Source organism: Pseudochaenichthys georgianus, chromosome 4 (genome assembly GCF_902827115.2).
Source record: "Pseudochaenichthys georgianus chromosome 4, fPseGeo1.2, whole genome shotgun sequence".
Classification (NCBI taxonomy): domain Eukaryota; kingdom Metazoa; phylum Chordata; class Actinopteri; order Perciformes; family Channichthyidae; genus Pseudochaenichthys; species Pseudochaenichthys georgianus.
This window is the reverse complement of record NC_047506.1, coordinates 5,145,939-5,173,887: the sequence shown is the minus strand read 5'-3', so window position 1 is coordinate 5,173,887 and position 27,949 is coordinate 5,145,939. Positions and strand designations below refer to the sequence as shown.

Sequence of the window (27,949 nt, the reverse complement as noted above, 5' to 3'; positions counted from 1 at the left end):
AGTGGATCTCACATTTTATTCATGTTTACTGGATGTTTGACAGATCTATTAGAGTCACACTGAGTGCCTGTAGTTATGATTCATGCATATTACACTTCTTCAAAAATGATCCTTCAAGATCGGCAAGTAGAAAAATCTGACAAAGATACTGTAAACTTAACAGATTCAGTATTGTTTGTAACAAATTGTAAAGTAATTATCACAAAGTGCAGCTCTGTAATGAAAATATGAGCCTTTGCATAGAAATTGCACAAATATATACCCATTAAAAATATAAGAGATCTTACTATGAAGCTAGAAAAGATTTCAACAGCACAGAGATTAGCCCTTGCTTTTTTATAGTGTACGGATTAATCCGAGATTGAGCTGGATAATTTTTCTCTCATTACTTTGCTTTAAAAGAAACATTAAAACATAATAAAAGCCATTTGATCATCGAGAGTACATTGAATAGGGTTTCCTAAACAAGATGCCCGGGATTACAATAGAATCCAAATGAAAGTCAAACTTAAAATAAATGCTGATTTGTGATTTGAATGTCACTGAATACGTTTTTACAGAATGGTATCAACTCGTACCAAGTGTCATGTTTTATGTCGATGCTACAAAAGAAAAGTAATCCCTGGCCATCAGAGATAAGAGGCACTTTAGAAGTACAGTAGCTGATTAGCTGACCGTTTTTAATATACCTTTAGTGAATGTCATTGTAATGACACCAGTCAGCCTGTAGGTGCAGGCACTCCGCTTAATGAGGTCCTATAAACTGGATGGAGAAAGCTGATTTGTATTCTCCTGACACAGAAAGTAAGATGGCAGTTTTTCTTCTTTCTCTCACTCAAAAACATTAAAAATAAGGACATGCTACAAATAGAGGACACTTCAATGTCCCACTCCTGAGATCTGCACAAAGTTTATACGGTTTCTTATAAAACAGATATTGTAATTTTCCGGGTCAGTTTCTAGTTTCTACTTTTGGATATTCCTGCGCTAGCAAAGTGCAAACATAGTGTTCAGACGGGGTCATTAATAAAGCCAGGAGCAAACCTTTTGTCTGCACCTTTCTGCTTTGAATTCTTTGATTTAAAAGATTGCACAACAACTGACCGTACTTTGTCAATTAAAATAAAATATGTCTTGGGTCTTTTGCCAATAAATACTTATACTGATGAAGTAATGATACTACTGCATTCCCTAACATGACAGCATGTTGGGAAAAGAGAGACCAATAGTAAGACTGACAAAAATAAAAGAAAGACAAAACGTCTCAAACGAAACCAAAAGCCAACCAAACTTGGAGTACATATAGTATATTACTTGGTGGACATCTATAAAAACACACTAAAACATTTGTCTTCCTGTTTCTTTCAGAGACGTTTCCCTCTTGTTGACAACACCTCACTTAGGCCACAGTTAAAACATGGGGACACCTAAAGACAATAAGACCACAGACTTAAATAACACAATCAAAAATGGAGGCATAAAATACTTGGGTAAAAACCATTTTGGAGAAAAAGAGGTAAAATAAAATCCTATTAATTAGAAACTGTCGTTGAATTTTCCATCTTTGAGATCCTTTATATCATCCGTGTTCAGGGGAGTCACTTCCATCGTAGATGATGGGTCTCTCCATGGTCAGATGGTAGAAGACCTTCTTGGAGATAAACCTGTAGAAAGAGGGTTTCCAATCAGAATTTATCATCAAAGTTAATGCATTTCTATAATTAATATGCTTCTCCCCAGTGTGCGAAATACCGGTCAATAATCGGGGGGGGTCCCCATCTCCCGATTGTTGCTCAATATACCCATGCAGTAGGCCTATACAATATTCCATGGATGCAAGCCAAGACAATCAGTAGTCTATAGCAGTGTTTCTCAACCGGGGCGCCGTCTGTCGTCTTCAGGGGTGCCGTCAAATAATTCTATATTCTGACGTTCATATGAATGAATGAATACGCGACCGTTAAAGAGCCATCTGTTTCCATTCTATGCGAGGAAAGGCTTTTGCCAGCCAGAACAGAAGATATTTGTGAATAAATGTTGAATTATGAATGTATCACTTTGGTTAAAAAAAAAAACGAGCTACAGATATACTGGACATACAGTAGTAAGCTTAAAAACATTTTAGTGACCATTGTAAGTGACAAATATATATTATAATTTGAGACCCCCCTCAAATGTTGCTGTTGAGGCTTTCAGGGGGGCTCAGGTGTTAATCGTATTTCGCACGCTGCTTCTCCCCCTGAGAGGAAGAAGCGGGGCAGAGGAGATGTACCGTGAGTAGGAGTTGTCAAAGATGAGTGTGTAGAGGCCGGCGTTCCGGACTTTCAGCTGTCCCTGAATTGTCTCTTTATGGGAATTGCAGCGAGTCAGAGGAATCAGGACCTGAGAGCAGAACAGAAACATCGGCATGAAGTGAAACTCAATGTTCAGATAAAAACATTCTGCCACGGGTTGTCTAACAACTCTCGCCTCACCAGCCTATTTATCTACTCTAGTGTCGCTTTAATAATATGCTGTGCAAACAATGTTTATGTTTGACTTTGGCTAGCGCTCCAACACATTGTACGTGCCAGGCTAAGGGGCGGGAAATCTCTAAGCGGTTGACCAATCACAACAGAGCCGGCCAGATAACCAATCAGAGTAGACTGGGCTCTGGTTTCAGACAGAGGGTGAAAAGAGGTGCTGCAGCACAGGCAGTATGAGAGAGCTTTTTGAACATTAAAGCATGGAGACATGTCACAGTAGAGACACTACATACAAATATGAACTTGAAAGTGTGCAATATAATTCTTTAAAGGGAAATGGAAACACTTTTCAAACTGCTTTCCATGCGACAATATTACCATTAGGAAATGTATTTATCTAGTCTATTTCCAATGTAAACGATCGAGATACGCGAATTTACTTTTTGAAATACGTGCCTAATGACCATGGGCGCTTCCATTGCTCCGGGACTTTTCCAGTGACGTCACTGACTGTACGGCTTCCTGGGCCAAAGCTCAATAACAAACAACATGGCGTGCAATGCACCAGTAGTTTACATTACAAGAAAACGGTCGTCGTCAGGAGTTTATTGTATTGCCCCAGGCTGCACAAATGGATTTTATACAAAGAAGGAAGAAGTACATTTCCATAGGCTGCCACTAAAGGATGAGAAGCTGCTCAAAGTCCAGTCTGGATGCCTGGTTCAATACAAAACATTGGATTTGAAGCCAGGATCTGTTCCCACAATATTCGATTTCTCAACGTATGCAGTCGGGAACACCGACCGTCCCAGCACGTCGGCCGCGCAAGACAATGACAGTGTCAACAAACGTGAAGTTCGAGCCACCAAACGAGTTGCTTCAGCTGCCGAGAGAGAGGTACATATTGCAGCACTACCAGATTACTAGCTCACACATGTATTTACTGACACAGTGTGACCTTATTAATTAACGCAATCGCGTCCAAACTAAATGGTAGCTATTATTATGACGCACAATAGAGAATTGGGGGTGTTCTATAGCTCAACTAATTAAACTGGCATACACATGCTCATCTGTCGAAAACAGCCCTAAAAAGGCTAGTATTGCTATTGATGGATGGTATTGCAGGACCCAGAGCGCACGGAGCACAGAGCGGACAGCAGATAACGGAATTGCAGTTGTATTGCTTATAGATTATCAGAACATTTCAAAGGGGACACAGCCCCATTGGATATTAACCTATGGATTAACTACATCATCGTTTTTATCGTTGTAATGCCATTGAAGACCAGTTTAGACCAGACAATGAGGAAGGTAAACCGTTAGCCTGGCGTATGTTAGTACCTAGCGCCACTTGTTTTGATGTACGTTTTTGTGGATAACCTCGCGAGTTTGTATCTTTCAGTGTTGAGGTGGGCACCGTTAGATTCTGTGTCTCCTTGCGATCATAAACGATGTGTTGGATGTGCGGCTAGGATAAGTAATAAGGGAGCTAGGAGTGATTTTCGGTGCAGTAATAGGTTAGCATTTTCGCTCGGGGCTAATTCAGAGGCTCACTGTTAGCATTGTGTTTTTTTAATTTTTTTATTCCGGATCGTATGCCACTCTATTCGACCGAATCGGTTCATAAGCATAGGCCATGGGATGCCTGGTAACTGTAGATGCTTCCACATCAATGTCATCTCCCGACGAATAGTAAAATTCATCGTTCAAAACGTCGATCTCATTGCAAAATTCCTCCATCGCTGCCATATCTGCTACGTTGTGTTGACTTCAGGTGGAGCGAAAACACAGCCAGTGACGTCACCATTTGGGACTCCCCTAATGGCGGCGGCCTGGTCCCGGAATTCCCCACCCGGCCGGCGGATAATTAATTTTCTTTTGGCGAGTAATATCATATACAATAAATATTACGATCAATATCCATTGTAAAATGAATAAACTACCGGAATATTATAACTGTAATTGGTGTTTCCTTTCCCCTTTAAGTTGTTTTTATATATACAAAAATAAATGCAATAAAATGCATTAATAGCATTTTTGTCAGTCAAACTGGAAATTATAATTTGATAGATGAAAAAAAAATCTATACAAATCAGTAAAGTGGGAAATGTTCATAATTTTACCGTTTTCAAATAGTCCTGTCAACAATTCAAAAGTAAAAAAAAAAGAAAAAAAAATATTTGAGAAACAAGAACAAATTAAATATTTGGCATTTTTGCACAAAAAGCTATTTTCTATCAATTGACTAAGTGATAAATGTGGCTTATTTGCAGAATATAATATGTTCTTAAATGTAATATATTGTTAATGCCAACTCATTTTTAATTATATTTATATTATATATCAAAGGTGACTTAATATATTAAGTAAATATTGACATGAGTAGAAGGAGAAGTTTATGAAACCAAAGGTTGTTCATTTACAAACCCTGACATTTAAAGCGCAGGTGGTGTACCTTAACCTGCTGAGCAACACTGAACACCCGCGGGGGTTTTCCTCCGTCAGTGATATTTGAAAGATCAAGCAAAACACTGCAGGGGTCTCCTAAGACAGGGGTTCCCAATGTTTTTTCCCAAGAGCCCCCCCAAATGACTCCTGTTGGAAGTTGCGCCCCCCCCCCCCCCCCCACACACACATACAAGGGGGGGGGGGGGGGGGGCGCAACAGCGGTAATTAAAGTTTAAAAGTCTCAAGCTGCTACAACTACTGTCACAAACTGAATGAATGCACTATTGGAGTGAATTTGATGATTATTGGACTCAGGATTAATTCATTTGGATTCCCGCTGTATGAAGAAATTAAAGGACGGCGGAAGTGGAAACAATTCACAAAGGGATTAAACTGTTTAGAACACATGCTCAAAGTAAGCCGGATTTTGCCGATGTGCTTATGTGGATTCAAAAGTCGTAAATAATCGACAAAATGGAGGAGACCGATCTGATCGGAGAAACTGTGACAAATAATCCAACTGAAACCGGCGTGGACAATGACTATGTTTTAAAAATGCGCTTATCCAGAAAAGCCTGGTTTGGACACTTTACGGGCGGAAGAAACATTTCTATTAAAGAAAGAATTATAAATATCTGTCTTTTTATGCCTTTAATAGCTACTAACTTTAATTTTTATTAAAACTAATTAATCCATTTTTTTTTTTTATTGTAATGTAGAGACAAGGCTTTTAGTGACAATCATGTATTGCGTTACAATTATATGTAAACAAAAAAAAGAAGTAAAAAATGATATTTTTCCTCAAATCATCTGAGGCCTGGCGCCCCCCCCCCCCCTGCGCGCCCCCCCTGCGCGCCCCCCAGGTTGGGAACCACTGTCCTAAGACACAGGGTCAATCCTTTGTGTCTGTAAATAACTTTTGAGTCTGTTTTGAAGCAACTGCAATTTGAATGTATGAGCAGGAGTACAAGGAGTGAACACATTTATCTTTGACGTCTACCTTTGACTGTTCCACATGAACATCAGCTGATTCCCTGTAAACGACACTGAAGGAGATGCTCTTAGGCTCCGAGGAAAACACCCAGCTGATGGTTGGCCCACGGTCACCCACGGCAACAGTGATTACACTGTAACAGCTGGATTTGATGAAGAGCTCCCGGGAACCTTCACCAAACCCAGAAATATCGTCAATGCTGAGAGGGACAGCCATCCTGCAATAAGAACACCATTTCAAATGAGTTTTCAGTGGCATTTAAACGAGTCTCTCATCAGTTACACACTTCAAACCAGAAGCCAAGACTCACGTGACTTCTCCGGATTTGAGAATGTTGATTTCTGTATCCTGAACAGTGGGAACATGGTCTTCAGGGTCCTCAGGGGTCACATCTCCGGTGCCTCTGCAAAACACACGAGTGATATATATACTTTTAATGCAAATAACTCTTCAACGGTAATGATTCAGAGCTATAATGATAATTTAACTACACAAATAGAAAGCATCCTGATGTAGGCACTAGTAGGCAGGATAGGTATTGCTGTCTTGGGGATACACTACGGATTCATATTGATGCATTTAAAGAAGAATATGCATTTTTGCAGATTTGATCCCATTTACTTTATGCTTAACAAATTATGTTGCCATTAAAGTGAGTTCAATGTAAGCACAAGTTAATTCAATGTTACCTCACCGTGCTCCCAGTTATCTCCGAGGTACATCTTTGTACATTTTTTGTTCACATATTTAAGGGTTACCGCATTGAGTACTCCCGCATAAACATGTTGTTATATTTCAATCAAATGAACAACGGTAACACATCCATACTTCTGCATCTTTCTTCCACCCTGAAGTTGCAAGAAGCAAAGGCACTGATCTGTTGTTGTTTAAACTGAATGATAAAGGTCACATTGGACACATTGATTTTATATTATCAATAATAAGGAACTAATTCAGTTCCCAATGTCCTACTTGGAAAGGTCAAGAAGTTAAGGTGAACACAACCTGGAAGACAGCCTTGTTGTGTGTCTGCTTTATAAGCAAAGTAAGATTTGAAACCTAATTACATTTCTCATGAAACCACGCAGTATGTTGGATTTACAGGCTGATCAGCAAACAGGACACACACTTCATGAATGTACTGTGTGTAGATGTCCCACCGCTTGGTGCAATACGTGACTATATAGGTCTGGATGTTATCTGTGAGTGTAAACCTGAAATCAGTACTAAGTTGCCGTAGTATATCAAACTGAGGGATCTGGCCTCCGGCTGAACCAGGTCTCAGTTTTCTGACCCTACAGAAGTATGACACTCACATATCCAGCGCTCCTGGGGGCCGTGGCTCCTGATCTCCCTCCAGAGAGCCCCCTGTGGTCTGGGACACATTGTCACTGTCGTAGACGCCGTTCACTTCCTCTTCTGTGATTATGTCAAAAACCCCGTCATCAGATTTTGGGCTGGGGTCTGAAACTGGAAGAAACAAGAATATATCAATTACTGTTGGACCACTACATATTCTCATGGTATAGTCTGAGGAGCACACCAAATACATTGTGCATGTACAGTAAACATTAAAGGTCCCTATTACACTGTTTTTCATCAATATATTACAGCTCTCAGATATATACATTTGTCTGAAGTGTTTGGCTCCAAACACCAAACAGATCATTGCAGCATCCCATAAACCACTCTGTTTCAGCCCTGTTTCAAAAGTGCTGATTCTGGGTCTGTTACTTAATACGACAAAGAGAGCGAATATTTTTTTCAAAATCTCTTTCGACAGAGGTGACACATATTTATATATAAAAGACATGAGAAAGTGGATTTTGCATAATAGGTGCCCTTTGAACCATCCTAAATGAACGTCTGATAATGGGCCCCAACAAAGAGCTTTCCTTTATTTAGAATGAAAGTTAAATAGCCTCCTGTCAGAATTGAAATGTCACCATCTTCCCGTTTTGTCTACTAAACAAGAATCCTACGGCAAATACTTCGATCCTTGTTCCTCTTTATGAAGAAGTTAGTCTTTTCACTTCTGCTTCCCAGTTAACGGGCTACACACGGCCTGAGAACCACAGCTTGTGGGTGCTACCTTTAAGTTAAGTGTGCAGTGGTCAGGTTAGCATGTGCTTTCTCCCCAGCTTGCCTCTCACCTGTGACCCTGGGAGTGGGTTTATACGGGGCTGGTTCTGGAGGGGGCTGGGGTCCAGCTAAGGGTGGGGGGGGCTGAGTGTCTGAAGGACTCAGCTCCGCCTCTGTGAACCTCTCCACCACCGCGCTGTGCTGGTTGTAGCAGTCCCTGCAGCAGCGCTCCTTCTTCCCGCTGTGCTTAGTCAGCACAAAGTTGTTGCTGCAGTAGTAGCAGAAGATCCGACCACAAAGCCTGAGAGAGAAAGGGTTTTAATCCGTTTCAGACATTGTTCACGTAGTTTAAAGGTCCGCTATTATACTGTTTGTCAATATATTATAGGTCTGCGGGCAGGGCTCTCGACTAACTTTTTTCCCCATCCTCCCGGAACCGTCCCGAAATACAATCTAAGCCGTCCCGAAATTAATGTGGATCGTCCCGAATTTAAAATGTTAGTTTTTCTACATTATCATTAGTTAAAATCATTCAAAGTGACCTTTAACATAAATACAACATCATACAAATCATTAGATGATAATTCATCAACCTTTTTATGAGTAAATCGTTCTGTCACACATACAAAGGCCAAATATATTTAAACAAACACACAAACGAGAAAATTACTCTAATATTGAATCCAATCAAGTCCCATCCAATTAACAAAAAAATCCAACACTGTGTCCTGAAGACAGAACCCAGAGCAACCGCTAACCAGGATGACAGTCTGTAACAGACCTTTACAAACGGCCCCGCCCCCTCGCACACAGACGGGAGAGAGAGATCTCGTCTGGATTGGAAAGCTCGAAAATACATCACAGACGCATGTTGTAGTCTTATTGCATATTAGAAACGGAGTTGGTGAAACTAAAACTGCGATATAATGTGTATGTAGCAATAATACATATGACATATATTTTTTAAATGTCTTCAGTACCGATAAAAAGTCCGATAACGTCGGAGTTTAACGTTACCACTGTCTTTAATAATTTCGGACCGGGGCCCGTTTAATACCGGGGCTCGGTACCCATCCCCACATGGGGAGAGGCAGCATATTGCTAAGGACTAAATACGATGGAGGGTTCTCTTCTCAGCCTTATTAGGGGATGAAGAGGAGTAAGTAAATAAAGAGGCCGGCGCTCCAGGGTCTGGTTCTGCTGTGCGTTTTTGTGATGTAACGGTAAAACATTTCAGAATTCCTCCACGGGATGCCATTGTGCATCACTCAACCCGCGAAATACACACACTCAGTAGATAGCTAGACCCGCAAATTTGCGGGCCAGGAATTTGCGGGCACAGCCAGCTGGGCGGCTGGCTGACGGCCAGCGGCACAGCTGTAACTATGTACTGTGTGTGTATTTCGCGGGTTTCTAAATGTTTTGTGCGTGAGGTTTAATAACTGTGTGCTACCCATGTGTGCTACACAAAACGTGCAGTCGGTTTCATTTTCATCGCCGTTTGTAGTAGAGTTAGCAGGGTATTTTTATTCTAACTCTCGTCCCAAGTTCGTCCCAAAATTATTTTGTATCCTCCCCGACACAATTTTTTTCGGCCCCGGGACGACGGGACGTCCTTAAGCTCGAGCCCTGTCTGAGGTATATACAAACATGTCTCTGAAGTGTTTGGCTCCAAACACCAAACAGATCATTGCAGCATTACCCATAATCCCCTCTGTTTCAGCCCTGTTTCCAAAGTGCTGATTCTCTGTCTGTTACTTTAGATGAAAATAAGGAGCCCCTCCCCACGCCCCTCTGAGAGATATCTGGTTAAAAAGAACACAATGGTGCTCTAGGAGGAGATTCAGGTGATAAGGTGGGGGGGGGGGTTACCTTGGTTGCTGATTGGCTAATGGTTACACAAGACAAAACATCGTTATGACATCATAAAGTGGCCAAAATCTGATCAGCTCATTTTCAGACAGGTTTTTATAGAAAAGGATCAGGACAAAAAGAGAGAGAATCTTTTTTCCTGAGACTTTCAGAGTCTCTTTACGCAGAGGGGAAACGTGTTGATGTAGAAGAGACGTGAAGAAGTGGATTTTGTATAATAGGCGATCTTTAAAAAGGAGCAACATAAGGCCCACTGAAGCCCACCTGCAGTGATGTCTGCGCAGCCACCAGGTGAAATGGCCCTTGCAGTCGAGGCAGTTGGTGGTCTCTTTATCGGACCACCAGTGCTCCTCTGCTCGCATTTTCTGCTCAAACTCCAGAGCGTCTGACTTCTGCCACAGAGCATCTTTGTCCCTGGTGTTGCACAAAAAGACAAATGCAAGTTGAGTGTCATTGACTGCTGTCTTAAGGGGGGACATTATCATTTGAACGGAAAGGAAACTTTCACAATTGATTCCTGAACATATTTGTTTGTATAACAAGTATTCTGAAATGTTAAAATGAACAAAAAAGGTATCTTTTTTTATAACATTTGTAAATGTGCAACAGAACAGATATCTGAACATTGGACAAAGCCAGGACAAACAAGTGCCGTTTAATTTTCTTGGCAAATAGAAGTCACATGTTTTTACAAAGGGAATTGTGGGTCTGTCTAACACTTCAGAAATCAGAAAACAATATCGACAGCAACAAAATCTAATTCCATCCTGTTTTAGGAAGAACATTTGACATGATATTATAATATTAAATATAAAACATGTGGTTTATATGGTATGCTTCCCATTTATTTGAAGACTGAGCCCATTTGATGTGTTATATGCACTTTGACTGAACTATTTTTCCTTTCAAATATCCATGTCATCTTACACGTTGTATATTCTTGGTACAACAATGAAGGTGTGCCTCCTATTGAACAATGAAAGGCTTACATCCTGTGTGCACCTCCCAAAGGAGTTGACTGTAATCACTGAATGTGTGTTTCATCCCTTACACAGTATCACTCGCTCAATCGCTTTTGAGATAACAATGAAGAATATGTTATGTTCCACTTCCCCTGTCATGTTGGCCTTTCAGCATCACCCTCTCTTCGCATGCAACAACCCTGCTTCTCAGATCTTATTTCCCCCCATCATTGTCAAATATAACAACATGAGAGATACTCATACTGGAAGAAACTATTCAAAAACACACACACCCACTGGGTCTATCAAAGCGCAGGCAGCAGCTGTAGGAGGTCGACATCCAACGAGAACATGACCTTTAACCCCTTTACGCAGCTGTGACAGAGAAAGGTCGTACCTTATCAGCTCGATGAGCCGCTCTCCAAGGTTGCCCTTCGTCCTGTTGAGGTCATCGATCTCTGCAGTCATCGTCATGCTCTGGTTTGCTCTGTCGGCTTCTGTTGTGATGAGTTTCTGCCTCAAATCCTCGCAGAGCTTTTGCGCAGCCAAGTGTGCTTCTTCAGCGCTGAGGATAAACACATGCAAAGAAAATGATTCTGTAGCTCGTTTTTTTTTTTTAAACCAAGGGGATACTAAGTATGACTGGAAATAAACGCACCTGGTTACAGCATCCCTCAGCTGCTGAATCTCGCTCTCACTCTCACGGATGGTTGTTTCTGTCTGTGTGATGTGAGAGTCTTTCTCGCCAGTTAGGTTCAGGTACTGCTCATTCAAAGCCTTTAAAAACATTATAAGAACAATGTCAAATTTGTACATTAATCTCAATAATTTAAAGGTGGGGTAGGTAAGTTTCAGAAACCGGCTCGAGATACACTTTTTGTTATATTCCATGGAATGCTCTTAACATCCCGATAGCAATGAATATCTTAAATGGTTTGACAAAAAATCCATACAAAAATGTCATCTGTGGTAGCCGTAATACTGTAAAAAGTACAACCAATCGGATTGCCGCCCTGTCTGTCAGCCTTCCATCTCGTGCACGCACAAATGTATCTCGTGCCCTCATTGGGCGTGCATTGCAGCAGTACTTCAATGACTCGCCAGCAACAGGCGGCCACTTTCACCAGTCTGCTGACGTCATGTGTGCGTCCATGTGTGTTGGAGGAGGTGCTCTGTAAGGAAGTCTGAAGGAAGGGGCAGATTCTTTTCGGCTGTGTACTTTCAAATTGTAGTGCACTCGAGCCGGTTTCTGAAACTTACCTACCCCACCTTTAAGCAATAGTTCCATTGTTGTTCTTGAATTGGTTCTTTTGAACACGGCTGGGTTTAATTAAATTGTCGGAGTCCTAAAAAAAAAAAAGTTTTGCTCCTATATATTGAAGTATATTATATATCAAAACATGTGATTAAAACATTTTTAGATAACATTCCCTGGAGTGACCCAGAGTCAATTAAATCCAACAATCAAGTTAATCACAAATCAAAATTATAATCGTATGACACTGCTGTTTCAAATCTACCTAATGCAATCAAAGAAATCAATCGATATACAAAAACAACCTGAAAAAAGTCATGTAATCACCTCCTGTTGATGAGTATTAAACAAACCATGCTTCTGTAATGATGTCCCTTGTGGTGTGTAACTTTTCTCCATCCCTGTAAATCCACTTATGATAAAGCTGCTGTTGCTCCAGGTTATGTATAGGACGTTGCACTTTTGACTGCGTGACCCATGTTTGTCTTTAGACTAGAAGTCAGTACATCCCACTTTTGTTTCTTTCAAATGATGTTTTATATGACATGTTTCTCCTTTGCAAAGATTAAAGAACACATTCTTCCGTCACCATGTATTTACTTAGGTAGTAGATAGTAGGGCTGCTCAATTAATCGTATTTTAATCGCGATATTACGATTATGGCTTGCAACGATTACGAAAACAACGTCATCAAAATAAAACGATTTTTTTTTTTTTTTTTTTTATTATTACTTCTTTTTTTTTATATAATTTTTTTTTTTTTTTCCTGTTGAATTATTACGATGGAGTATTAGGGCCACACTTAGAAGAAAAAAAACAGAGAGATTTCGAGAATAAAGTCATAGTTACGAGAATAAAGTCGTAATATTACGAGAGTAAAGTCATAATTACGAGTTTAAAGTCGTAGTTTCATAAATGACTTGAGAAGGAGACAACAGGAGCGTCCTGCAATAAAATGAGGAATGTGGAGCATCTTGTGAAGTAGTACTTTAGTTTAGGTTTCTCAAATAACGAAATACTTAATCTTTTGGCACATCAGCATCAGATTATCATAAGTATTAGAACTTTGAAAAGGTTGTGCAAGAAACTATGTCTATTATTTCGAAGAACGAAACAAACGGACTTGGAGGAGATTGTCTCCTTTCTGCAGGAGGAAATGGCTGGTTCTGGCCGACTACAAGGCTATCGTTGGTTACATCTACGAGCTGTTCAAAGGGGATTTGCTGTTTCACAAGAAACGATGAGACTTGTAATCAAGGCTTTGGATCCAGAAGGAGTCGAACGATAGCCTTCTAGTGGAATCGGAATGAGCTCCCCATTGAAATCAGGACAGCAGAAAGCTTACACATCTTCCAGCGCAGACTGAAAACTCATCTCTTTCGACTCCACTTCGGGCGATAGAACTATTAACAAACCACTTATATACTAATAAAGGACTGGCTTACCTAAAGCCAGTTGAGTAGCACTTGAAATGTTTTGGCTCTATGAAACCTGATGTACTTATATGATTCTGTTTTCTTCAAGTTTGTATCTTGTTGGTCGAATGCACTTATTGTAAGTCGCTTTGGATAAAAGCGTCAGCTAAATGCAATGTAATGTAATGTCGTCGGCCAGAACCAGCCATTTCCTCCTGCAGAAAGGAGACAATCTCCTCCAAGCCCGCTTCTCAAGTCACTTATTAAACTACTACTTTAATCTCGTAATTATTACTTTATTCTCGTAACATTACGACATTATTCTCGTAATATTACGACTTTATTCTCATAACTATGACTTTATTCTCGCATTATTACGACTTTATTCTCGAAATCTCTCTGTTTTTTTTCTTCTAAGTGTGGCCCTAATACTCCGTCGTAAATTATACTTAAAGTTCAGGGTAATCAACTGTTAAAAAGATACTGTTCAAATCTTTTTTCTCCAATAAATTGATGTTTTCAAAGTACCGTACTTTTCGGACTATAAGCCGCGACTTTATTCCCCATTTTTTTAGTACAGCTAACGGCCACTAGGGAACCTCCTAAATCTATGGATTTTACAGGTAAAATTAACCACCTTTAACCCTATGGGCTCTATGACCGGTCCGCGCCCGCCACCTTTAAGCGGCGGGCTCCAGCAGGAAAAGGCCGGAAAAGAGTGAGACAGGTAGCGCGCCAAAGTAAAAGTGGAACCGAGAGACAGAACGAGAGCAAGACAGACGGACAATTTAGCTGCTGCGGCTTATATGCAGGTGCGCTTTATAGTCCGAAAAGTACGGTAAATGGATAATCGTTTTTAATAATCGTGATATCAATTATTGACCCAAATAATCGAGATTATTATTATTATTATACATCACTGTATTTGATGCTTGAAAGACACAAACCGCTATCTCAGACACTTTGTCCTGCAGGCTGGACACACTCCTCGTCTCCTCCTGCAGCTGGCCTCTCACCGCGTCCAGCTGCTCATTAACGCTCTGAAAAACAAGAATGTAATGCTTACATACAGTACTGATGCTATGTCATGCATGCACCACGACATCAAGTCAAATTCCTCGAATGTGTGAACCTACCTGGCAATAAACCCGTTTCTGATTCTGACTCTGATGTACCCTCACATAATTGAGAGGGTTTGCATGCTAAGGTTTGTTAATTAGCAAACACAAAATGCAGCTGAGGCTGATAGTAGGGTTGCCAGAAACTGACCATGATCAAAATCGATTATTCGGCAGCCCTGGCGAATAATAATCGATTATTCCTCCAAGTTTACAGTAAAACAAACTGGTGGTGTGACCAATGACCATTTACAATTATTAATACTATTACTATTATTAGCATATATATATATATATTTATATATATTTTGGTTGAAACTAAGACATAATAAAAAAAAAATACATTAAAAAAAAAATAATAAAATCGATTTTTAAAAATAATATTCGATTATGGAGACTGTAGCGAATATTCGAATATTCGAATAATCGCTGGCATCCCTAGCTGATAGGAATGTCATTCGTTTACATTTCCCCGCTGTGGGACTAATAAAGGATTTCTGAGTTTTACTTCTGGTCATAAACCAAGTATGGGGCTTGATCAAAAGCATGGGAGTCATGGATATTATGGGGGATTCGAATGTCTGTACACAATTACATAACAATCTATCCAAAAGTTAGGATATTTTATTGGGGAATAAAGTGTTGGAGTGACATTGCGATCTCAAGAGGTCACGGTTATGGACATGTTGAGCACTACCCGATGTACACCTGGCATGTACATGTGATTTGTATCTGCTTCGCGAGGGACTCTCTTCTCTGGCAACGTGATTCAGACACACCTGACGTCCTCGTGTGGAAGTGCTTCCCTTAACCTGGGACTCACACGTCAGCCTGCTCCGCCTCACTCATTTGCATATTGATGAATGATCACATTGTGGGTACAATCAAGCCATAAAAGGAATTTAGATAACAGGTGTAGATGCAAAGACCCATGGATTGGATGTCATTGCCCATTTAACAAATTCAGATACAGATTACAAGGTGTCTTACAAGGTGTGAATGGAGCCAATAAACTAATAACTATCCAGGACACAGGATCCTGCATCCTGTGTCCTGGATGTCCTGTGTCGTGGACTTCGAGTCGTGGCTGAACCTGTCTCTGTGGTCCTGCCTGACTCTCACCATACTACTTCCCTGATGGCTTCCACAGGATTGTTGACATCCTCGTTGATTCATCTTCTTATTATACAGACATGCTTTTCCAAAACATTTGGTCTACCTATGTTGTAAATGTATTATCTTTTTCGATTTACACACGGCATCTATTGCACGTCTGTCCGACCTGGGAGAGGGATCCCTCCTCTGTTGCTCTCCCTGAGGTTTCTCCCATGTTCCCTTTAAACTGTGGGGTTTCTCCGGAAGTGTTTCCTTGTACGATGTGAGGGTCTAAGGACAGAGGGTCTAAGGACAGAGGGTCTAAGGACAGAGGGTGTCGTATTGTCATACTGATATTCTGTACACACTGTGAAGTCCACTGAGACAAATGTAAGATTTGTGATATTGGGCTATATAAATAAACATTGATTGATTGATTGATTGATTGATTGATTGATTGATTGATTGATTGATTGATTGATTGATTGATTGATAACTAGTGCAAAGAATAGGCTTGCTCAGTAGTGAGTGTTAATGTTGACCACCTTCACTGACATTGTCATGCAATGTTTTGGGCCAGAGCGCCTTCATGGAAATATGTGTTGATAGGGGGATAGAGGGGAGGCCATTGTCTGCAATGCTCTGCCAGCTAAAGAGTTGAACCCTAATACTTGGCCGCAGACACCCGAAATAAAAAACCTAAGTTGCGTAATAACGTGTGTTTTCAATGCTTGTCAACTCTAATGGCAAAATGTAAGTGCCAGCTGACTCGCTTCTGACCGACTCACCTTCATCTGGACCTGATGGCTCATGCTCTCAGAGCTCAGGCGGAACTTGGCGGCCTCCACCTCCTCCGTGGCGCTCTGCGTTTGGTTTTTGGCGTTGTCCAGCTGCTTCTGGAGCTCCATGATACTCTCCGGAAGTGTCTCCTTCTCTGTCAGCTCCTCTCTTAGTCTGGCATTCTCCCGCTGCAGCTCTGCCATGCTCTCTTCGAGTCGCCCCACCTCTTTCTCCATGTCCTGGATCCTGGCGGCGTCCCCGGCCCAGTGCTCTCTCGCCTCCTCCTTCTCTGCACCCAGCTTACAGATGGTGATGCCGAGCTCTGCCATCTCAGTGTTGGCTCTGTGCAGACCCTCTCGCGTCTCGCCGTTCTCCGAGGACAGCCGGCTGTTTTCCGCCTTGAGTTTGGACAGCTCTTCGCGGACGGCCGCTGCAGAGATGGACAACTCTGCACAGACGGCTACTTCTGTATCACGCTGTTCAATGAGAACCCCCTCGTTCTTCTTGCAGTCCACTAGCTCTGTTACGTGCTTTTGATTCAGCGCCTCAGTCTGGGCTTTGAGATGCTCGGTCAGAGTCCGGAGCTCATCTCTCTGGGCCTCCGTCACCTCCAGTTGTGCTTGTGATTTCATTTTGTCTTCCTCGGACCTCTGTACCCGCACCCTGAGGTCCAGGGTCTCTGCTTGCAGCCTGGACACGTCCTTCATGCACACCTCCAATTGGCCTTGAAGTTTCCCCGTCTCTTCCTGGTTCTGCTTCACTTGCGCCGCGCTCCTCTCCAGCTGAGATGTCTGCATCACTCGCGTCTCCGAGGTAACCCTTTCAATCGTGTCTGTCTGTTTAGCACACACTGCTTCTGCGTCACATTTGGCGATCTCCAGCTCCTTCTCCCTGGTCTCAAGAGACTCCAACCTGGACTGCAGCTCAACGAGACTCTTCTCTGTATGGTCTAGTTGCGCCTCTTTGGCTTCGAGCTGTTCTTGAAGGGTGGTTTCGTTCTTCCGCGAGACTCCTAAGTTTTTCTCCAACTCTCCGATCTGCACGTGAACACTCCTCAGGTCGGCTTGCATACGGCTGAGAGCTGCTTTCACCGTGTCCTGCTCCTCCCTCACACTCTGGTTCTCCTGCTCCAGATGCTTTGCGGCCATGTATGCTCTCTGCAGACTCTCATCCAGCTGGCGGTTCTCCTCGCGCAGACGCTGCTCCTTTTCATCCACCGTCATCTTGGTGTCGTCCATCTGGCCACGAAGCTGTTTCTCAGAAGCTCTCAGAGCAGCTAATTCAGTCTCGGTCACTTTTCGGTGTTCTACCATCTCCTTCTTCATCCCCTCGTTTCTCTTTTCTGTTTTTAGCAATTTCTTATTTAGCTCTATTAAGCTGCCACACTGAGTCTTGTATCCTTCGATCTTCACTGCTTGTTCTTTGACGTTTCCCTCCAGCTCCACGAGGTTATTGGTCAGCGTGTCTCTCTCGGTGATCAGGCTTTGGTGCTTGGATTCTAGCTGTGCGTCCTTCTCCTTTAGCTTCCCCTTAAGGGCAGTGACTTCTGATCCTAAACCATTAGACTTCTTCTGCATTTCCTCTTTATCTTGCTGTGCCCTCTCCTTCACCTCCTCCGTGTCCTTCTCCTTCTCCTCTAGGGATCTTTGGAGGTCCTGCAGTTGTCTTTGGAGGTTGCTTGTCTCCTTCTCTCTCACTGTCAAAGCCCCCTGCAGCTTATCAAGAGCGCTGCACTGTTCCTCCACTTTCACCTGCAACCTTGCCTTCTCCTCGGATGCAGACGTTACCAATGCTTCTAGTTTTGTTTCGCCACGCGTTGCTGCTGCTTCCCTCAGTGTCAGCTCTTCCTCTAGCCTTTCTGCCTGTCTCTTCTTCTCATCCGCCTCAGCTACAGCATCCATCTTCCCTCTCTCTGCCTCCTTCAATCTGTCCAGTAACTCATGGATCTTTTGAGCTGAATCAAAGTGACTGGTTGCCTGCTGGCCCTTTTCACTCAGCACCCCGTCTAATTTGGCTAGGAGATGTATGTTCTTCCCCTCAGCAGCTGCCAGCTTTTCCTGGAGCAGTTGTTGTTCAGCTTTTCCCCCGGTCCTGAGTGCTTCCACTTCTCTGGAAAGGGCCTCTTCTCTTCCCTGCAGAGCATTCACATCTCCCTGCAAGCCCTGGTGCTCCTCTTGGGCAGCGAGGGACACATCCAGCTGACTCTGGAGCTGCACCACTACATCCCTGAGCTCAGCAGCCTCCTCGCCCAGCTGCTGCACTTTATCTAGGAGCCCTCGCTGCTTCAGCTCTGATTGGTCCAGCTCCAGGCGAAGGTCTTCAGCTGTGCCGGCCTCTTCTGTGCAGGATTCGTTCAGGTCATTGAGCAGATTCTGACCATAGTCAGGGCTGGAGGGAAACTCGTGGGCTTGCTACAACAAGGAAGGACGAGAAGGAGAGAGATGAACATCATGTATTTTAAAGGTCCCCTATTGTACCCATAATCCCCTCTGTTTCAGCCCTGTTTCAAAAGTGCTGATTCTCTGTCTGTTACTTTAGATGAAAGTAAGGAGCCCCTCCCCACGCCCCTCTGAGAGATATTTGGTTAATAAGAACTCAATGGTGCTCTAGGAGGAGATTCAGGTGATAAGGTGGGGGGGATTTTTCTTGGTTGCTGATTGGCTAATGGATACACAAGCCAAAAACTCGTTATGACGTCATAAAGTGGCCAAAATCTGATCAGCTCATTTTCAGACAGGTTTTTATAGAAATGGATCAGAACAAAAAGAGAGAGAATCTTTGTTCCTGAAACTTTCAGATTCTCTTTCCACAGAGGGGACACATGTTGTTGTAGAGGAGACATGAAGAAGAGGGGACACATGTTGATGTAGAAGAGACATGAAGAAGTGGGTACACATGTTGATGTAGAAGAGACGTGAAGAAGAGGGGACACATGTTGATGTAGAAGAGACATGAAGAAGAGGGGACACATGTTGATGTAGAAGAGACATGAAGAAGAGGGGACACATGCTGATGTAGAAGAGACATGAAGAAGAGGGGACACGTGTTGATGTAGAAGAGACATGGAGAAGAGGGGACACATGTTGATGTAGAAGAGACATGAAGAAGAGGGGACACATGTTGATGTAGAAGAGACATGAAGAAGAGACACATGTTGATGTAGAAGAGACATGAAGAAGAGGGGACACATGTTGATGTAGAAGAGACATGAAGAAGAGGGGACACATGTTGATGTAGAAGAGACATGAAGAAGAGGGGACACATGTTGATGTAGAAGAGACATGAAGAAGAGGGGACACATGTTGATGTAGAAGAGACATGAAGAAGAGGGGACACATGTTGATGTAGAAGAGACATGAAGAAGAGGGGACACATGTTGATGTAGAAGAGACATGAAGAAGTGGGTTTCGCATAATAGGTACGGTGGCTGAGAGGTGCGATCGACAATTACAAAGTGTGAAACACTTTAACAAAGCTTGAGACAAATTTACATTTTATAAAACAAAATCACATTAGCAAAACACTTTTACCAAAGAAAAAACTATTTAGCATCAACAAAAACAAATTAACAGGATGCGAAACACTTTTACAAAGCTCGAGACCAATGTATAGGTGTCGAAACACTTTCAGAAACTAGAGAATCAAACCGGAAAGGGAATGCCCATCATACCAGAAGTGACGTGCAAGTGATTGACACAAACCTAAGTTTATTTTGGCGGATAGACCGCCGGTACCTATGGACCTTTAAGGTTGTTAAACATGTTTTGTCCGTTCTGTGGAAACCACCTGGGCCAAGTGACATGGTGTTGCTCATCACGATATATCCATCCACTCTCAGTACATTGCCACTTTCCGAACAGGAAATGCACGCAAATACAAGCCTTTATATTATTAAGGTACAGCACCACTTTCCAAACCATTGATGAATGCGTGTGTACACAAAAACGGCAGGCAAAACCGTTTTAAATGTGTTTCCTGTATGGCGAATACAGCTGCTTTATTTATGTCTTCTGTATGAAGTTGTTGTGAGTGTGGAGGGAGCAGCTACAGGTTAGCTTAGCCTAATCGATCAGTGCACTACGAAGCCAGTGCTAGACAGTGAACTGTCAACGGGGGGAGCCCCGCCGGTCATTATCGGCCGATATTCACTCTTAATAGTTTGATCGGTGCTAAAGGCCGATCAGGAGAGCTGGATCTGATCGATATGGACATAAACGCGAGTGAAGTGTAACCGGACGCGAGAGAGAGATCAGATCAGCTGCTGAGTCTGATTGAGACACGCTGCTCTGCATGATCACTTGATGCTCCGCCCTCTGTTTAGTGACCGGACAGCGCAAAATGCGTATATGAAGTAATCTTACCCTCGCGGGGGCGCGCTCATGTGATTGGCTTAGAATGAAGGAGACATCTGATTGGCTATAGATAGAAAAAATTACAAGAACAAATCGGCTGACGGTCAGGGGAGTCTCAAAAAACCCACACACGAATGCAAAGCGATCCATGCACAGAAAGCTGGTTGTGTTTGCAGGTTCAGGATTTAAACGGGAAACTAATAAGTGAGGATCAAAAATAGATATGTAAAACTTTTTTCTGTATTTGGATTTTATTTACATGTATATGAAACGGAACACATTTGTGTGTGCATTGAAAAACACAAGTGTGAATCCTTCTGTGTGCATGTGTGTATTATGAGACTGTTCTGAGCCCATATTAGACAGCTAAAGAGCGACTGCAGACTGCTTCGTTATGGCCACACACACCTCTACACACACAAACACACACACACACAAACACACACACCTCTACACACACACACCTCACTTGCACGTCACTTCCGGTATGATGAGCATTCCCTTTCCGGTTTGATTCTCTAGATTGTTAAAGTGTTTCGCATCTTGTACATTTGTTTGTGTTCATGTTAAATCGTTTTTTCTTGGGTAAAAGTGTTTTGCTTTGTCATTTTGTTTTATAAAATGCAAATTTGTCTCAAGCTTTGTTAAAGTGTGTCACACTTTGTAATTGTCGATTGCACCTCTCAGCCACCGTAAATAGGTGACCTTTAAACATTTTGAATTGATGACGATGAAATGACAGGATGTTGTGTGAGTGTTACCTGGGAGTAGGTGCTGGCCAGACTGTTCATACTGGAACTGCGACTGGGTGCTTTCCACGTGTGGCCAGGTGAGCTTCCCAGTGTCCTCCTGTTGATTAGAAAATAAATATAGTGGTGGTTTATAGGAAGGCTGTACACACCTGTAATCATTTTGTAGATATTGTTGTAGTTTTACCTCCTTTTTAAGTTTTGTGTCGTTATTTACTGTCTGAGCTACAGTATATATTGCTTTAATATTATTTAATAGTTAAACATACATTTTCTTGCTGTTTTTGTTTATAGAAAATGTGTTAGATTTAAGATTTAAGGCTTTAATGTCATATGCACAGTAGCTAGTGTAGATATGGCAGGTCCCAGGCTCCTCCAGCAATGCAACATGAATATATATATAGGGCCTAAAACAGATAAAACCAACAAACATAGTGCAAGAAATAACAGAATGCTTTTATAATGAAGGCATCTTTGGGCACTTGGTGATTCGGGCACCTAATAATTGTATATATTGGAGACAGGTGATGGTGGGAGTAGCGCACCAGTAGGCATATCGTGTTTTACCAGGGTGAAACAAAGGCACAGGGAACACATTGCAAGCGTTGTACTTTCGGATGATATTGGATTAAAAAATGTACGAAACTGCCATCTTGTCTGGACTTGGATCATTCCTGGCTACAATTCGCTATCTTGTTCCTCAGCGGCAGTTTGACTTTTGAGATGAATTTCTGTTTTATGTCTCTATGATTTTGCTACATTTACCTTGCAAACGTTGGCCAGGAGGCATCAAGATCGTGACCTCTGGAGGCCACATCAAACTGGACCTCATTGAGCTCGTACAAGTGATTGATTATGTCAACACTCAGGTGGGGCTTCAAGAAGGGGCTCCGTGCATAATACCAGTCACTGTGGGAAGAGGGTAGAAAGAGGTCACAGTAGGTAATACCCAAATGATAAGAAACAAGGATAGTGGCTGAAAAAAGATCTTTCGTCACATTTTTTGACAACATTTTCTTCTCGATCAAGAAAGGCACCAAATATCAGCTGTGTGCTTCTTTAAGATTAAGATGTTCCCTTTTAGTTGTGTATTTTATGGCACAATACTAAAACTGCAGAACTCTACAATCTGACATCAAAAATGTGATTGAAAACAGTAACTCGATTCTTCTCTGTTATGTTTTTTAATATTCAACTCTCCCCTCTCTACAGCGACTCTCTCCGACCGACTACTACTTTAAAAGAAAGGGGAATTGATCGAATCAAACTGAACAGAACATGTTCTGCTAAATGAAATGCAATTTATTGTAACGGCCCGTCCACACAGCGGCGTGCGTCGAAGCTTGCCGGCGACCAACAACCAATCACATGAATCTCCCGCCCCTGACACACAAGCAGCGGTTTGATTGGCTAGAGCTTGTACTGATATGATTCGATTGACGCTTCTGCCGAGGCTTCAAAAGTTGAACATTGCTCAACTTTTGCAGTGAGCCACGCCAGCAAAGCTCCACGTCGCTTCCCGCAATGCAGTTTGGCGAAAAGTGACGCAGAAGCTTTCAACGCACGCCGCTGTGCGGACGGGCCGTAAAGCTGTTTCACCGTGATGCAAAAACAAATGCTGTTCTGTTTTTCTAAAAAGAGACTACATTGCTCCCTGATCATTTACCTGGTGACTCTCTGGTTCATCAGGCACTGCTGCAGAGTGTCGGCCAGGCGCTGATGTACGAGGGAGTAACGGATAAACGCCCGTCCTTTCCCCAGAGATGTCTTCAGCTAAAGCAGAAGAAGACATTTTTTCACATAACTTCATAGACTAACTGCACATCAACATCTACACATTTCTTCTAACAAATCTATTCAAACAAAACAAGATGGGGAAAAAACTTAACATGTGACTAATTGTTTCTATATGTTAGAGTTACAAGGTTGAAACACATTAGCTCTAATACTTCAATTGATTTCTTGGGTGTGTTTTGGGCCTAGCATATTAGAAGCTCTGAATACAATGCAAAAAAAGTTAAACAACAGGCTTTTTGTGCGTGGGAACTTCTGTCATGTCTATGGTGTCTTCCTACCTCAGGGATGGATTTGACAAAGCGGATCCCATCATTGGCTCCTTTGATTTTGGCCAGGCAGTCAGTGAAGTACTCCCAATAATCCTTCTTTGTACCAAGAAATGTGGTCTTCTCCTTCTGGTCAAACTGAAAGGTGAACACATATATAGAAACAGTTGGAATTAAAAACGGAAGTTGAATGTATGTCATTTTTTGAGGCATATATATATTAATATAGTTATTAATAACAACTTCCCTAAGTAAGTCATGTCATGTCTGACAATTAAAGCTGAATCACACCTGTAGTAAGTATTCCAGTTTGTAGGATAACTTGTGCAGGTTGGTACTGTCATCTGTGATTGGCTCCCCACTTTCCCTGTACTCTTTTGCAAGCTCAGCAACAGCATCTGAAGTTCACATAGTTTAAACAAGAAACAAAGGTCAGTCATTAAACTGGGTTTTCTTTGGAAGTTTCCTTGTACGATGTGAGGGTCTAAGGACAGAGGGTGTCGTATTGTCATACTGATATTCTGTACACACTGTGAAGACCACTGAGACAAATGTAACATTTGTGATATTGGGCTATATAAATAAACATTGATTGATTGATTGATTAATAACACTTTATACAAACAGTATGCATGTAGATTCACCCTGGTGAAGACATACAAAAGGCAAAGACATAATGCTTATTAAAAAAATGAAAGGAAGTGATAAATACAGTATATTAGGGAAGGGAAGACGGAGAGAAACAAAAAGACAGACAATTGTTATTTCCTTAGAATAAACCTAAAGTCACGTGGCCCAAAACAGACTCAGAGGAAATGAATAGAATTGCATCACTGTAATATTTTCCCATCTTTGTACACTTACACAAACAGCCTTAGTGCATACATCTAAAATGTTTTACCCTATTAAGCACAACTAGTCTGCCAATCAACCACTTGCCTCGTATCCATCGCAAAAACTGGAAGGACACCTGCGATGGGTGTATCCTCAGTATGAACTCTCTGTCACACTGCATGCTGACAGACCCTCCACCACACCCTTTTACAGCAACATGAGCTCAGACGCACACTTTCTCAAATAACTTGACATCCAGGAAAGGTCAGATAATTCCAGGCGAAAAATGTTGCTTAGAATTGAAGTTGAAATCAGGTCTAGTGATTATGAATCTTCTTTCACCTCTCTCCAGTCACACCATGTCAGCTGCAAATATCTGACTGCAGCCAATCTATTCATTCACAGCTACACACACACACACACACACACACACACACACACACACACACACACACACACACACACACACACACACACACACACACACACACACACACACACACACACACACACACACACACACACACACACACACACACACACACACACACACACACACACACACACACACACACACACACACACACACACACACACACACACACACACACACACACGAAGCTGGCCTACCGTGCAGATCTCTGATAATCCTCTGTAGTTGGCTCTCCCCGACTGTCGCCCCAGCAGCCATGGCCCCACCGCTCGCGGGGTCACAGGGTCACACCCAGTCTGCTGAATCAGAGAATCAGACACGGTCAGGAACAAAAGCTGGACACGAACGCTCCGAAATCTACTGTACTCTCTTGTGGCTGCAATTTATGAGCATGGGCACACTTTAATAAGAATGATCAGAAATGGCATTTTATTTTATTTATTTATGTGTTTATTCCACACATGGCAGTTATTTTAAAACAAGATGTACACTTTACAAAACACGTACACTTATAAAAAAAAAGCGCATAGCATATCATAGCGCATGGTGGAAAGGAGCAGGGAGAAGAAAATCTTATTATTTTTGTATATTAATTAAATTAATTAATATTGGACCTGCCCCTTCTTACAAAAAAATATAACAACAACAAAATATAGAAAAAAAGCAATATTCTTTCAGTCACAGTTGCTTACAAATACTGCAACATAAAACCAGAACACAATCAAAAGTTAACTTCATATTATCTAATTACACTTTCTTTATACATTTTCTTAAACATAAAAAATGCCTTACAGCCCTTTAAATCATTGGGCAAAGAATTTCACTTCTTTACGCCAACTACAGAGATACACATCTGCTTTAAAGTAGAACGTGCAAACTGATGCTTAAAATGTAATGTCCTCCTGATGCTCATCCTCTGAAATTATCATCGTCATGATCGTGTATGACAGTATAAGAAATGTCACTACACACATTTTTCAACCGTAATCCTGTATCCCAACGATGCACTTTTGTTTTTATAACATTCAGTGACGCAGACTATAATAACTAAAAACATAATTTAAATGATTTTAAAACTGCAAAATCAACGGATGATAGCCACAGAAATATATTTTGAAGACAAGACTGGAGAGTATTGGTCCCAAATGGAGGCGTGTGCAGATGTGATTACAGTAAGAATAGAGAAATAGTTACAGACCTGATAAAAACTTAAAGACACAGGATATATCCTCCATGAAGTCTGTGAGCAAATATACTTTTTAACCCACAGGAGAAATATTTGCAACAAAACGTACAATCCTCATACTTTTATATAACTACACATTGTGTGAGAGGACGTGAATGCTTTCAAATAAAATCATTATTCACAATATAGGAATTATTTGTATGTTTTTGACTTGTACACAGTGTTGTAAAGTAACTAAGTACATTTACTCAAGTACTATACTTAAGTACAATGTTGAGGTACTTGTACTCCACTACATTTATGTAATCCCTTTAGTTATTGTGAAGATACGGATTAATGATATGAACACTTAAATAAGACATTAGTTACACCTGGACTTAATTCCCAAACTACCCAGCAGTAAAAAAAGTAATTTAATTAGTTCCACCACCACCAGCTATGATAAACATAATAATGCATACATAATTAGAATCAAAACATATATGTATTATTACGAAATATAATTATATGTATATTATTTCCATAATAAGTACTTGATTTTGATGCTGATACTTTTGTACTTTTACTTACAGTAAGTAACATTTTGAATACAGGACTTTTACCTGTAACATAGTATTCCTACTCTGGTACTTCAACTCAAGTACAAGATCTGAGTACTTCTTTCACCCCTACTTGTACATAAAGTCCTCTAGTCCATAAACTATGTATACCATAAGTCAATACCTCTGATAAACTACACAAAAAAAATAACATTCAGAGAGGAATGTGACTGGATAGTATGTGCAAAATGTTACCGTGTCCTCCTCCTGCTGAACACTCCTGTTAGTTAGCTATGAGGAAGTAAACAAAGCATGTAAAATATGTTGTATGCCTTCTTAATACAACGTTATAAAAGTGGCAAAATACTGGAAAAACCTGCATTTGAATACTTCAGCATTCACACTGTAGTTACGTTAGCTAACGCACTTTACGTTACGTTTTTGTTTAGCTAACGGCTAACTTAGCTATGTTAGGTTTCAACAGTTTGAAAACATCAACAATAGTTTCACAACACTAACGTTAAGCACTAATATTTAATTTCGAACCTTAAAACCGACAGACAAGAACGAACAGCTGGCAGCTCAATCCTTTAAAGACACTTGTAAATGCTTTGTGTAGCTTTTACAGTGACGTTAAATTTAGCTTTTACACAGTTAACCTTTGGCAGGTATTTAGAAAATAGCAGTGACATCTCCAACAAGCGATACGTTGGATAATCGAGCGTGTTTATAGACCATTTCAGATTAAATATGTATAAAAGAATAATAACTTTGACATACTTTTACAGATGTGACTCAAGTCCATAACAACACAGATCGTTTAGGCGTGCATACAAACTTGTTTAAAGTGTCACAATTGTAACAGTGTTAACCAATCACAGAGCGCATGTATCTCTTCGACCAATGACTATGAGCTTGGTAGGCGGGACCCTTAAGGTAGCTTGGTTGTCGTAGCAAAGTAAACACCGATGTCATGTGATAAATGACAACAACAATTTATCCCACTTTTCTGTTGTCCTTTGTTGTCTGTTGCACATCTTTAAAGTATATTGAATGTAACTGCAATATTAATTTCGAACCGCTAAACCGTTACTTTTAAAATGTATGTGTATTTTATCATTTATAAACACCATCATCTCCAACACCCGTTTGTGTGTTACATACTATACAAGTAAAATAGACTAATATTTAATAATACGATTTAACGCTGGTCAATTGGTCCCCTTTTTTTAGGACGCAAATTGATTTTACACTAATACTTAGCCTGTGTGTTTTGTTTTCAGCAGATGAGCTGGTTGCATTGT

The 27,949-nt window shown here is 41.3% G+C and overlaps 1 protein-coding gene across 2 annotated transcripts; it reads right to left on the bottom strand.

The window, feature by feature from the left end:
- Positions 1-2: 2 nt before the first annotated feature.
- Positions 3-27,489, bottom strand: fyco1a (FYVE and coiled-coil domain autophagy adaptor 1a). Of its 2 annotated transcripts, none has more exons than XM_034080649.2 (18): positions 27,426-27,489; positions 25,118-25,219; positions 23,945-24,051; positions 23,666-23,791; positions 23,257-23,363; positions 22,356-22,499; positions 21,603-21,690; positions 16,498-18,900; positions 14,444-14,536; positions 11,485-11,603; positions 11,224-11,391; positions 10,129-10,278; positions 8,064-8,293; positions 7,227-7,380; positions 6,221-6,313; positions 5,917-6,127; positions 2,273-2,382; positions 3-1,664 (listed from the first exon to the last, which is right to left on the bottom strand). In XM_034080649.2, exons 2-18 carry the CDS (start codon positions 25,176-25,178, stop codon positions 1,580-1,582), a joined length of 4,449 nt encoding a protein of 1,482 aa, XP_033936540.1. In that variant the 5' UTR covers positions 25,179-25,219; positions 27,426-27,489; the 3' UTR covers positions 3-1,579. The 2 variants fall into 2 exon arrangements, with proteins under 2 accessions (XP_033936540.1, XP_033936541.1); XM_034080650.2 differs by having other exon boundaries at positions 25,118-25,216; positions 27,426-27,485.
- Between the last annotated feature and the right edge of the window lie 460 nt (positions 27,490-27,949).

Bases quoted from the DNA above. Each gene is read 5' to 3' on its own strand.
- fyco1a (XM_034080649.2), bottom strand. From the start codon at position 25,178: ATGGCTGCTGGGGCGACAGTCGGGGAGAGCCAACTACAGAGGATTATC. The intron at 11,392-11,484 runs GTGCGTTTATTT...GTTTATCCTCAG, and splicing joins CTGAGGGATGCTGTAACCAG to CGCTGAAGAAGCACACTTGG. The intron at 8,294-10,128 runs GTGGGCTTCAGT...TTTCTCTCTCAG, and splicing joins CTGCGCAGACATCACTGCAG to GCTTTGTGGTCGGATCTTCT.